The sequence below is a fragment of the Anser brachyrhynchus genome (assembly GCF_964034855.1).
Source record: "Anser brachyrhynchus genome assembly, chromosome: 8".
NCBI lineage: Eukaryota > Metazoa > Chordata > Aves > Anseriformes > Anatidae > Anser > Anser brachyrhynchus.
In genome coordinates this window covers 1,929,149-1,941,444 of record NC_137702.1, presented here as the reverse complement: position 1 = coordinate 1,941,444, position 12,296 = coordinate 1,929,149, and the positions used below count along the sequence as shown (strand labels likewise).

Genomic DNA, 12,296 nt, shown 5'->3' with positions numbered 1-12,296 from the left:
CAAACCTCCCTAAATACAATAATTTCTCAGGGTGTCTAAATTCTATTAGCAGAAGAATGGAGCTTTAATTGTGATGGCTTTGAGTCTTAAGCCGCAATCAGATATAGTGATTTTGTGTCATGCCTACACATTTATGCTTATTCACACTGAAAACTTCACCTACTGCATTATTCGTAACGGCAATCAATTGTAGCAAGCTCTCCACTACTTTTTTTTCCTAATCTCCAAGTATTTATGGCTGCATTGCTGTGTTGTTTGCTGTTACAGGCCTTGATGACTTATAGCTGCATCTGGTTTCTTGTCGTGCGGGGCCGCGCTGTGTTTTCCTCTGTGCTCCCACGTCTCTGTCTCTTTTGAACAGAACAGCGTTGTGATTTGCAGCAAGTGACCCCAAAATAGCGATTCCAGTAAGTGCTTTCCAGCATGAAACAGATCTTCTAAGAGATTGTTAATTAAGTAAGATCAAAATGAGCCCTGCAGCAGTCTCGGGAAGATTTGCAGGTCTAGAGAAACCGAGAGTGTTACTATGGGACGTTTTGGGTGCCAGCAGCGCGCTCTCTGCTGCCACACCAGAGCTTTTGAGAAGCGGGGCATGGACGAGCTGGGCCAGGCACAGGGCTGGAGCCCTCCAAAGGGTTTGCAGAAGGACTGAGCTTCCATGAGGAACTCGAACACATGGGCAGCTCAGTGCTGTAAGGATGCAGAGTGCTGCAAGCACTGCAGGGGAGGTGTGAGGTGGCTGAGAAGCTGGACGTAAAGGCACGTGGCACGTCAGACTTGTTTTGGGATGGGGAGCAAGCTGCAAGGATGCGAGAAAGGTTAAAGCCATTAAAAAAAGGGAAATAATGGGTGTACTGTGCAATGGGTAATGACATTTGCTGCCTCCGTGATGTGTTTTGCCATCACCAGCTGGCAGGCCCCTCGGGACCAGCTCTGGGGCCCTGCCATGCTCAGGAAGCCCTCGCTTTTTCCACGTATGTTCACCGTGTCAGCAGGCTGCAGGAATCGGTCGCTGCCAGGGGAAGGTTTTCCCCTTGCTGCCCGCCACTTCTGGCTTCTCTTCGTGTTGGAGGAGGATTTTCTTCTGGTGGACCCAGTTTGCCAACACAGAGTCATCAAGGTTAGTTTTAAGGCATGTACCTGAATAGCAGAAAGTGAGAATCTGAGAATGGGATGGGATGGGGTGGGATGGGATGGAGTGGAGTGGAGTGGAGTGGAGTGGAGTGGAGTGGAGTGGAGTAGAGTAGAGTAGAGTAGAGTAGAGTAGAGTAGAGTAGAGTAGAGTAGAGTAGAGTAGAGTAGAGTAGAGTAGAGTAGAGTAGAGTAGAGTAGAATAGAATAGAATAGAATAGAATAGAATAGAATAGAATAGAATAGAATAGAATAGAATAGAATAGAATAGAATAGAATAGAATAGAATAGAATAGCTCAGCTCAGTTGGAAGGGACCCCCAAAGACCATGGAGCCCAGCTGCCTGGCCACCCTGAGGCTGGCCCCCAGGCCCATCACGTTCACGAGGGCATTGCCCGAACGCCTCCTGCACGCCGCCAGGCTGCCCTGAAGTGTGGTCGGTGTACTTGGCCATTTGTTACGTGCAGTGTCTTTTGCTGTTGATTTAAGAGATGACAAGTACAGACATTTGAAAGATCTGAAGCACGTGAAATCTTGCTGAAATGTACCCAACCAGATTAATTGTTTTTGTGGAGGGCTGAGTATCCAAAGGATTTAATAATCTGCATACCATTCGAGGACATTTTATTGTCCTTTTGCTGGCAGGAACACAGACACCAGTTACAGGAATAAATCCAAAAATCAGGTCAGATAGTTATTTTATGAATCAAGCGAAAAGGCTGGGCGCGATTCTTGGTGCAGCAGCTTTCCGTGCAGTCGCCAGTTGACTTTCAGGCATTGTAGATGGGCTGAGGGAGGTTTAATAGGTTAGTGCAAAAAAAAGGGTAAATCCTAGGACTGACTGAAAGGCTTTTCTGGCTCAGCTGCTCTGCGGTTTGGTAGCTGGGGTGTTTTCAGAAGGAGAAAGAAAAGCCCTTAGGAGGTGGCAGTGCTGCCTGTGCAAAGAGTGGTCGTGCATGCTGCCATTGTACACACCCGTCGTGCACACTCCAGTCGTGCACACCCCCGTCGTGCACACACCGGCCACGCACACACCATTTGCATTTTCATTTTGCTGGTAATGAAAGTAGGGAGGGTGTCTGCTGTGTTTGACTGTGCCCTGTGTTTCTGAGAGCTTAATGGCAGTGAACCGTAGTGAGATGATAACGTAGCCGGGGATGTGCATTTGGGAAAATAGCAACTGGTTTATGAAATTCAGGATTTCTTCTGTAGGGGGCTTAACCAGCCACACGATGTTAACTTGTTAGAGGATAATGTCAAGCTACTTATCTGCAGTAAACACGAAAAGGATTAGGTTTCTTGGAAGCCTCCACGCGAAAAGAAAATCCAAACTCATTTCTGCCTCCCTCGTGCACTTCCCCGGCCGCACCCAGGGCTGTTGCAGCCCCACCAGAGGCTGCAGCCATGGGCACGCCGTGGGGCAGGCTGGCTTCCTCTGGTGCTGCTGGAGAAAAAGCAGGAGCATGGAGAAGCCACAGCCCTGGTAGCTGTGGGTTTGGGGCAGTGCTTGCATCAGGCCTGGGGCAGGGAGGTGGCACAAGGAGCCGCCGGGGCTCTGCCTGCGCTTTTATTCGCCTCCTGGGCACGGGTGGAGGATGGCTGCGGGGCAGGAGAACTGCTGGGAGGGTGAGCTTCTGCGTCCAGGGATCACCAAGTCAAAGAACAAGCATTTTTTTGCTGTGTAATACCCACAGAGGCTCAGTAACGCGTTGCAGCAGACGACAGCTTGTGTTACCGGTGCTCCAGCAAGCCCGGGGGGATGTTCTGCGCCAGGCGGCGGCGATGGGGGGCATGGGGAACTCAGGAGCTGCGTTTCAGGGGAATGAGCATTTGGGCTCCAGGGATAAAAACCAGTCAGGACCCACCCCAAGGACACGCCTGGTGAGGGATCTGAGCACTCAGGAGGCCCCTGAGCAGCAAGGTGTTCTCGTGGTGGGTCCTTGTGGTGGCACGGCTTGGCTCCGGACCCTCCCACGCTTTTTGGGGGGCAAGCTGCTGGTGTAAAGGTAGGGACCCAGACCCACTCGGGTTGTCTGTTCTCCTGCCCAGTTTACCCAGTTGCTCCTGAGCGTGGGCCGAGCTGGGAGCGGCCGCCAGCTCCCTTGGTGTCTCAGGGTGGCAGGTGCAGGATCGGGCCCCCCGCTCGGCGGAGCGCCGTGCCTCTGCATCTGTATCGGCTGTCAGCCTGCTCGGTGCAGGCGTGCCCAGCCCGCGCGCCCGAGCCCGCTTTATGAAGTGCTGGTGGTTTCAAGCACAGCCCTTTCTGCGCAGAAGATGGTTCAGAAAAAAACAGCAAGCTGTTCCGATAATGGGAAACAGGTGCACAAAATTAGATAGCAGTGAGAAGCGGTCGTGCTTGTGCAGATCCGAAGATGTAAGAAACGGCATTTCTTCGTTGTTCGTGGTCTTAGAATTCCAGCTGAGTATCTTTGTGACAAACAGGGTGGTAACGGTTGCGAGAGGATCTTTGTAATTAGCAAATTCTGCCCAAACGTCCCGAAATGCCGAGTTTTGGAAATCCATTCGGTGCCGTGGTGAAGGTGGGGCCGTAGCCAGAGCCTCGGGGCTCGTGCCTCAGGGGTGAGCCCGGGAGAGCGGAGCAGATGGGGAGCTCGGGGAGAGCCGGTGCTGTCGTCCCGGGGAAACGTGTAAATTCCTCGTACGAGCAAAGCCCACACAGCCCTGCCTGCCTGGCTCCGCAGTCTGAAACGCGTCTGTCCTTGTGTTTTATGTTACAGATTTAGAAGCAAAGCGCGAGGCTGCGTGGCTCTCACGGTAGCCATTTGGCTTGCAGTCTCTATTCAAATGCCTCCGAACCCCACCTCAGCCACGGAGCCATTTCTGTGTCCCAGCCTTAACCCAGAGCTCCCCACACGCCGGGGCTCCCAGAGGGAGCACGTTTGGGATGCCGCCTCTTCCTTGTGCCACCCCGCCGGGAAGTTGTGCGCCAGCCCCCGCTGGGGGAGGCAGAAAAAAGGGCTTGGAGCTGCTGGTTGTGCTGGAGAGGGCGCTGGGGACCTGTCCTCGGCCGCACACGCTGGCAAAGACAGCTGGAAGGCGAAGGGGTCAAGGCCCTGGTCGGGTTTTTCCCCTATGGCAAAGGTCTGCGGCGGTTTTTAATGTAGAGAAATTGTAGTCGTTGCTGCCAGACTGCAGGATTTGGGCACTGGGGGCTTGTCTTAGTTCATTTTCTTTGTTTTCCGGAACGGTGCACGGAGGCTAGCTGTGTCCCACGGCTATGCGTGATTGCTGCCGGCGTGTTGTTGCGTATTTCCTCCGTTCGCCCTCCGTGCCATAAAATCCTTCCACAGGTCTCCAGCCAGTGCCGCCAGCTGCTCGGGGAGCGAGCCGCAGCTAACTCCTGCCACCTGCTGCCTCCCTCCTCGCTCTTCACTTTATCCTCATTCTCCTTTCTTTCCTAAAAAGCGCAGAGGGATGGAGGAGAGAGGCCTGGCCACCCCGCTGAGCACCTTGCCCACCCAGCCGTGCCACGTCTGCGGTGCTCGTTCACGTGCAAAATAGGACCAAAAGGGGCAGTGCCCACCCTCTGAGGGGATAACTACAAAATCCTGACTAGCTGTCGCTTCTGGGAGGGGGATCCTGTGTTAACTCGGTGGCTGAGGACGTGGTTGGCCAAGCACGGGATCAGGCCCAAGGAAGGGGAAGGGGTGGCAGCGCTTGGTCTTGAGAGACCACAGATGCCGCAGAAATCTGGAAGACTTGCACGGGGCAGGAAGGCTGCTTCCTGGGGAGCTCTGTGTTGGCCAAGGTCCAACGTCCCTGCTTCTGACCCAGGTCACGGGGCACTGGGGCTCCTTCGCCTCGGGCTACGGAACTCCCTCCGAAGGCACTGAAAATCCCGCAGGGCTTGGGTGGGAGTTCCTGTGCCCGATAGGCTTAGGCCGGCAGAGAACTTCCTTCGTGCTGAAAGAGGGATAGGGGAGGGGAGGGGAGGGAGAGGAAGGGGTTTGAACATCTCCCACCCACCTCGAGACAGAGAAGCCATACAAAGCCAGATTTTAGGTGGATCCCCTCCATCCACTGCACGAGCTCTATTACTGCTGTGTGGTCTTTGCAAAAACCCTTCTGCCAGCCTTGCCCTCTGCCTCCCTCCCTTCACTTCTACACTTTTTAAAGCTTGCATTTTACCTTTTCCTCCCAAAGTGTTTGCTGATGCCTGTCCGCAAGTGGCAGGTACAACAGCAAACCACCAGAAGCGCTGTGCCCAGCGAAATGCTCAGGTTTGCCTTGATGCTGTATTTCCATTTGTGTTTGCAAGCTTAATGTTCATGATAGAGGGCATTTGTGATAAAATGTTTTGAGTAATCAGAATTAATTTTCTGAGTAGGTATGGATTAATTATCAGCTGGTAGCAGTTTGTAGACATCATAGTTACAGCGCTGGGTTTCTTCTGTTAATTATTTTGTGGGCAGAAATAAAGTGAACTCAAGCAGTCGTTGGTAAAAGAGCAGAAAAAAAAAAGTAAAAGAAAAGAAATTAATTGAGCCAGGAACTTTTGCCTCAATGGGATGAGCGGGGTCGCCAGCAGCACGAAACTGGGAGAGGAGGAATGGGAGCAGGGAAAGGGGAGTGTGAGGGCTCGGCTCCTGCTGCAGGATGGAGCCTCGGGCTTCCCAACTGGAACAACTTCCCAACCCGTCGCTCACGTGGCGTGGCTGGGACCTGGTCGCACATCTGGGGAGTGCATCAGGCAGGGGGGAGCGGGGGCGACCCGCTCGGTCGGCTGTACGAGGGGCGTCGCTGCTGGGGCGGCCAGCCTGACTTCAGCCCCGGGCCGCAACGGCCAAGTTATGAAAGCATCAGGAAGTGGGTGTAGAATGGAAACGGTGACAGAGGGCTCGGGTTTTCTCTTTCAAACCTCCCTTTTGCAGCCCAGCTGTTTGAAATTCGCTGAAGTAATTTCTCAGGATGGCTAAGATGTGAAATGTGGCTGAAACGGGAGGCCAGCGGCTTCAGACGCGGGTGCCCCATCCTCGCAGCTCTTGCAGGATTTCAAAACCTTGCTCCAAACCTGGACGAGGACGGCGTGGTGCTGCCAGCGTGCGGTTGTACAGTGCCGTGCCTTTAGTCCCCGTGAGGTTTGCAAGGACTGGGGTGAGATTTGGCACAGCCGCCTCGTGCGCGCTGTGCAACCGTGGGGCGAGCTGCAGAGCCTGGCACTGGTGCTCAGCTGCTGCAGGCTGAGAGCATGTGCAGGGGACAGAGCAGGTGAACGCAGGGGAGAAGCCTTGAGGGTAAATGGTGGATCTTAATGCAGAGCCCTGCCTGCACGCAATAGAAATACATCGGCGGGAGGCTGCAGTGAATGCAGCAGCGCGTCTTCTGCACTGCGCGAGGGACGGCGCAAGTGGCATCGATGTGCTGCACCCGGAAGAACGTGACAAAAAATGGCTTTTGGTAGGCACGTGTGACACGACCTGTGCTTTGTTTGCAGCTTCGATGTGGAAAATGGCCCGTCCCCAGGTCGCAGCCCGCTGGACCCCCAGGCCAGCTCCTCCTCGGGGCTGGTGCTGCACACCGCCTTCCCGGGGCACAGCCAGCGCAGGGAGTCCTTCCTCTACCGCTCAGACAGCGACTACGACTTGTCACCAAAGACGATGTCCAGGAACTCCTCTCTCCCGAGCGAACAGTAAGCACAAACTCGGCTCTCGTCGTGTTTCACAGCAACTGCGGCTGGGAGCTCTGAGTGTCCTCCCGTAGTCCCCAGCACACCATTAAGAGGCGCCTATGGGTGGCTCTCACATTTCACAGCCCAAGCGCCCGAGACAGGTGCTCGCACAGCCTGCCAAGGCACGACTTCCTTTTCCCCATCGCACCCTTCAAATGCTCCCCTTTTCTCCACAATCTGGTAGAAGAGCTTTCAAAGCCTTGTTGGGAACTAAAAGGGAATGTTTGCATGTGCCCTTCTGCACTTGTTTTTCTCCGTTACGCTCTCACCGTGCGCTCTCAGTGCCTGGTTAACATCACCGCACACCATTAGCCTGAAAAACAGAAATATGACCGTACGCATATTTACAGTATTCCTCTTCTCCATCCCGTTTTTCTGTCATGAGTTGTTTGTTAGAACCGAGTGAAAAATAAAGCAGAAAGCCGAGCCAGATGGTTGGCTTGAGAGGATCAATATAACTCAAAGCACAAAGCTTAAACGAATGTCCTGGATTTGCAGCCCTTTATTTTAAAAGGCAGTTTAAAGTTTTAAAGTGACCATTAAGCTATAAAAAAGTGCTCATAAAAAAGCTTGGCTGTTAAGAAGGCCCTACAGGTTTTGCCATGAGGTAGGAATCTAGATAGCAGCAGGATCCATTATGAGTTCCCCTGGAAGAGAGCATCCCTCCGTGCAGCCAGCGGGCCTCCTCTCCCTGCTTTCCAGCCGCGGTCAGGTCAGCCCCGCACAGCAGGAGCTCGGCCCACTCTGCGCTCAGTTTGGGAAAAATAGATCCCTTTGTACGGGATTTATCGCACAGACACAAGTGCTTTGTGCACTCTTGCCAGCAAAATCCTTCCTATTGATAATGACGGTCGTGATGTATTTTTCTCAGAACTTGTGCTCACATCTTCCATGATGAAAATGGCCAGGCGAAACCCAGTGTTTGAATAACATTAAAGACTGTGACACAAATCAACAAAAGCCAGGAAATTCAAAGCCGACCTTTACCCAGACCGTGGCGGGTTTTTCCACCGCGGTGTGAGTGTGCTGCCTTCGCTTTGAATTTCCTGGCTTTTATTGCCCCGCGTTACCAACCCGAGCGATTGTTCCAGCTTGTCGGCCCTGGACGTGCCCGGCGAGCCGAGGCCTTCCCAGCGCCGGCGGTTTCGTGTGGTGTCACACGCAGAAAGGCTGCGCGGGCTGAAGGCTGTGTTCTGGGTGCAGGGACACCTGTGATATGCTCCTTGGGGTGACCGGAGCGTTGCTTGGGGTACAGATCTGTCAAGAGTGCTTGGGGCCGGGGTTGGGTACGAGCCCGTGGTCCGGCGGCGTGCATCAGTGCCCCGCTCTGGTAAACGGGTCCGGCACAGGGTCCCCGTCCACGCAGCGTGCTGTCCGAGCTGACGCAGCCGTGTTCTTGTTTCCCCCGCAGGCACGGCGATGACCTGATCGTCACACCTTTCGCCCAGGTGAGTCGGGAGCCCGCTGCCTCGCGCCGGCTGGGGACGCGTTGGGTCGGAGAAGCGCTGACGCCTGCTTCTGCTCGCCCTAGGTGCTGGCGAGCTTGCGGAGCGTGAGGAACAACTTCACGCTGCTGACCAACCTGCACGGGACGGCCAACAAGTAAGGCGAGGCTTCTCCTCCCCGAGCGGGGCCGGGGCCGGGGCCGCCGCTGGTCCCTCTCCGCCCGCCTGAGGGCGCCCGGCGGCAGGGGCTGGGCCGGGAGCCCGGGGCCGGCCGGGGGAGGCCGCGCGACGCGGGCGTGAGGGGCTGCGAGGGGCCGTGGGCGCCGTGCCGTGCCCCCGAGCACAAATCCGCCCCCTTTTGGGCTTCCTTGGCCGTCCAGCTCAACCCGGGGTGCCGGCCTGTGCTACCGCAGGTGTTCACGAGGAGCACGGGCACTGGGAGGAGAGGCTCTGTCCACCCTGCCCATGCCACCGTCACGTCCCCGCGGTGTCCCTTAGCAGCAGTGACACCGAACAGGACCGAACTTAACGGCTGCTTTCACACTGAACAGGAGAAACCCTGAAACAGGAGAAACAAGCTCCTTCATCCACAACCCTCGTTTCCCCTTGGCCATTTACAGTGCGCTGGTCGTCACCGTTTTCTGCCCGGCTTTGTCCCCGGAGAGCCGTTGTGCCCCAAACCACCATCCCTCGTCCCTGCAGGTGTCAGGTCTCTGAGGCTGGTGGCACCGCCTGCTACAAGCCCCTCGTGGCACCTCGCACACCGCCCCGGTACCGACAGCCACCACCGCCGCTTTGTGTCTGCCGGCACCGTCCTGCGCTCCACGCGCGGCCCGGCGTTTCGTTTGGGCGTGAGGTTTTCCTCCCATTGATTGCAGCTGGCGAGTTTTGATCGGAAATGAAGCGCCGCATTCCAAGATGGAGGTTAATAGAAAAACAGATGGCTGAAAAAATAGATCCCTTTTTTTTTGTTTTTCCGCTTTGCTTTTTTGAATAGTTGAAGCATTTCGTTCCTAATGAGGAATCTGAAATTGGACGGGGCCGGAAGGAAGCGAGGGCGTAACCTGTAGGACACAGAGGCATCTCGCCGTGTCCTTTTGAAAACATTCCCAGATTTGATTGAGGTATAAAGTCATTTGCCCAGCCAAAGTAAAAGTCATTAAATGTTTAAGCCATTATGTGCCAAACATCCAAGTCCGTGGTGGAATGTGCTTCCAGGCGCTGCGGAGCTTCCCGCACAGTTTCCAAACAACTCTGCTGGGTTACAGCCGCGCTGCCAACTCATGATTTTATCATATGTCTCATGATATGTGGTATTTTTCTTAAACTTCTGCTCTGGGGATCATGAGAATCTCAGCTTTTCTTTAACCCTTCCTCATCCCTCTTTTTTCCTCCTTCACCCCCACTGTCCCAAGAAAGAGAGAGAGGATGCTGTCCCACTTATTTACAGAAATGCTGGAAAATATGAATCTTAAGGACTGGGGAAAAAAAAACAACCAACAATGAAAAACAAGAACTCTTTATTTTTTTGGACTTTAACATCGGGGTTTTTAAGACAATTTCCTGCCTGGAAAAGAGGAGAGCGTGATTAATGGTTTCAGAGTGCCTGAGTTTGGCAGATGCGGCCGAGGACACGGTCAGAAAGCATCCGGTGCTGGCTCCCTGAGATGCCCATCGGCAAGGAAGAAGGAGTGGGAGGCGGGAGCCACGTGCACGTGGTGACCCAGAAGGGGCAGTGGCATTGAAACGCAGATCTCCGGGGCTCCGCTGCCCGCTCCCTGCCTGCTGTGCAAACCAGGATGGGCCCGGCCGGACGTAACTCGAGGGTGCTGGGTGCGGTGCCGTTCCCTGTTCAGGCTCTGACACGGGGAATACCCTTCCGAGAATGAGTTCACCCCTCCCTGCCCCCCGAAGGCACGTCTGTGCACCTCGGCGCGGTGGTAGAGGTACGTGGAGCGCTGCTCTCCAGACGCTGGAAGCGCCGCAGCCGCAGCGTGGTGTCCCCGCCGAGGAGTTTCTGTTTTCGAAAGATTTCAAGATTTGGATTTTCAAAGGCTCAGCACGGGCAGGTTGGGGCAAGCTTTTAGAGAAGTCAGCATCCAACGTGCTGGGCTGAGCCCTTCGAAGAATCTGTGGCCCACGGTTCCCTCCAGAAAAGCCGAGCCTTTGCCATCCCACCCAAAAGGCGAGTGCTGCGGCCGCCGAGCCGCCGCTCGCTGCAGCCCTGCTCGCCCTCGCCCTGCTGGTAGGTTGGGAAGCCAGGACCAAGGTTTTGGAGCAGGACCCTCGCTGCCTTACTGTAACACAGATCTTACCTGGCTAGCGAGGCCCTCCTGGAGCACTTCTGAAGAACCCCCTGGAGCTACAAGTGCAGCAGAATTGAGCTGCTCGCTTGCTTTGATTTTAGCTTCAAAGGAGAGCTGGCAAATAATGGATGTTTCGGTTCAGTGGCTGACTCAAAAAATTGGGGTTAGGAGGTTGTCTAAGAGAGAGCAGGGGGAAATCCGGCTTCAGTTAAAACATATCAGAAACTTCTTCGGGAAGAAAAGCGCCAAGTTTCACTTTTGGTCAGCCTGAAATACCACGTTCAATCCCAAATGAAGTATTTTTATTTTTGTGTTAACTCCTTTTAACTCCTTTAAAAAAGAAGTCTGTTTTTTTAAAGTAAATTATGGTTTCAATGTGAAAAATCAACCGTTTTATTTGGCAAATGTCACAATGAAATCATCTGACATTTGGAGAAATACTGCATCATTTTTCCAGTCAAACCTGCTTGCTAAACTTGAGCCGATTTTTCAGATAGCTCTTGATCCTTCTGAAATCCAGAGTTTCCTGATGAAATTGTTGCTCCTAGTCAAGAAATGTCATTCAGCTTTGTTTCAGAGCTTGCGCTAGTGACTGCAGTGTCTCCTTATTTGTTTCCAGGTGCAATTCAGGCTGTTAACTCTGGGATTTAAAGCCTTATACCTGCACACTGGTATAACAGTTGACATTACTTCAGGGTCCTGTCCAGACTTCGTTGTCTTTTGGCCTTGATTCTGGACCCAGCGAGCCCTTCAATCACAGAATCTGGCCCTTGCTGACCTCTGGGCGTGTTTTGACCATGAAGCTGCCAAGGCAGCGTGGGATGATGGCACATCTTTTCTGATGTATGCTCTTTCTAGCATGTGTGTGTGCTTAGCCGGGGGACAGGGCATGTTTGGGTTTTTCTAACAGATATATTGATATTGCTCATTAACTGCCAAGTCATTTGAAAGAGTTTTGGGTTCTTTTTTAACATGGAAAAGGATTTCTAGCTATGGGAATGGATAGTAGCAGTACTTGAAGAGTTAAAGTAATACCTATTTATAGAGTATTCTTTATCCCTTTTAGGAGATCTCCTGCAACGAGCCAGCCACCTGTCTCCAGAGTTAACCTACAAGGTACGTGTGTGACTTTGATAATCAAGGCCAAGTGAAGAGGAAGGCTAATTGCACATCATTTCACTAAGGGCTGCTTCTCTGCTCCCCCAGCCCAGCGCAGTTCTGGGCTTCCAGTGCTGCTTCTGGTTTACTCGTGCAAAACCAATACGGGAGAACCATCAGGGCCAGATTATTGTTATTGTAATAGTTTGGGGTTTGTGTTTATCCTTGCGTGCTAGCATAAAAGACGAACATGATTTTGGTTTGATAGTCATGGCCACAGTGACTGCTGCTCTTCTGAGTCCCTGTGCTGCACAGGCCTGGACAAGCACCAGCCTACAAGCCTCGAACAGGCTCAGACACAGCTGTATTTCTTATCCTGTTTATTTCAGTTGTTTGCATGTGCTCTATGTAAAAATTGCAATCTCAAAAACCTTTCTCAGGTGAAACTTCCTCCGCTTTTATTAGGCTGCCCTAGAATGGCTTTTTTTTTTTTGTTACGTTGTTTGTTTGCGCTCTTTTGAAATCTGCATTTAGCAACCGACCGAGAGCAGCAGTCAGTAAGTGAGGCTGATCGCATCGTCTTCCCTGCCTGTTCCCCTTCTGCGGGCTGCGGCCCTCCGTCACCTT

General features: G+C 53.4%; 1 protein-coding gene across 6 annotated transcripts in view; it reads left to right on the top strand.

Annotated features, from left to right (window-relative positions):
- PDE4B (phosphodiesterase 4B) overlaps positions 1 to 12,296 on the top strand; it is a 191,729-nt gene that overhangs the window by 125,607 nt on the left and 53,826 nt on the right. For all 6 annotated transcript variants that reach the window (XM_080601368.1, XM_080601367.1, XM_080601369.1 and 3 more), the window contains 4 exons: positions 6,587 to 6,781; positions 8,232 to 8,268; positions 8,352 to 8,422; positions 11,638 to 11,687. In XM_080601368.1, the coding sequence (XP_080457494.1) occupies positions 6,587 to 6,781; positions 8,232 to 8,268; positions 8,352 to 8,422; positions 11,638 to 11,687 (353 nt within the window). The remainder of the gene's footprint in view (positions 1 to 6,586; positions 6,782 to 8,231; positions 8,269 to 8,351; positions 8,423 to 11,637; positions 11,688 to 12,296) is intronic.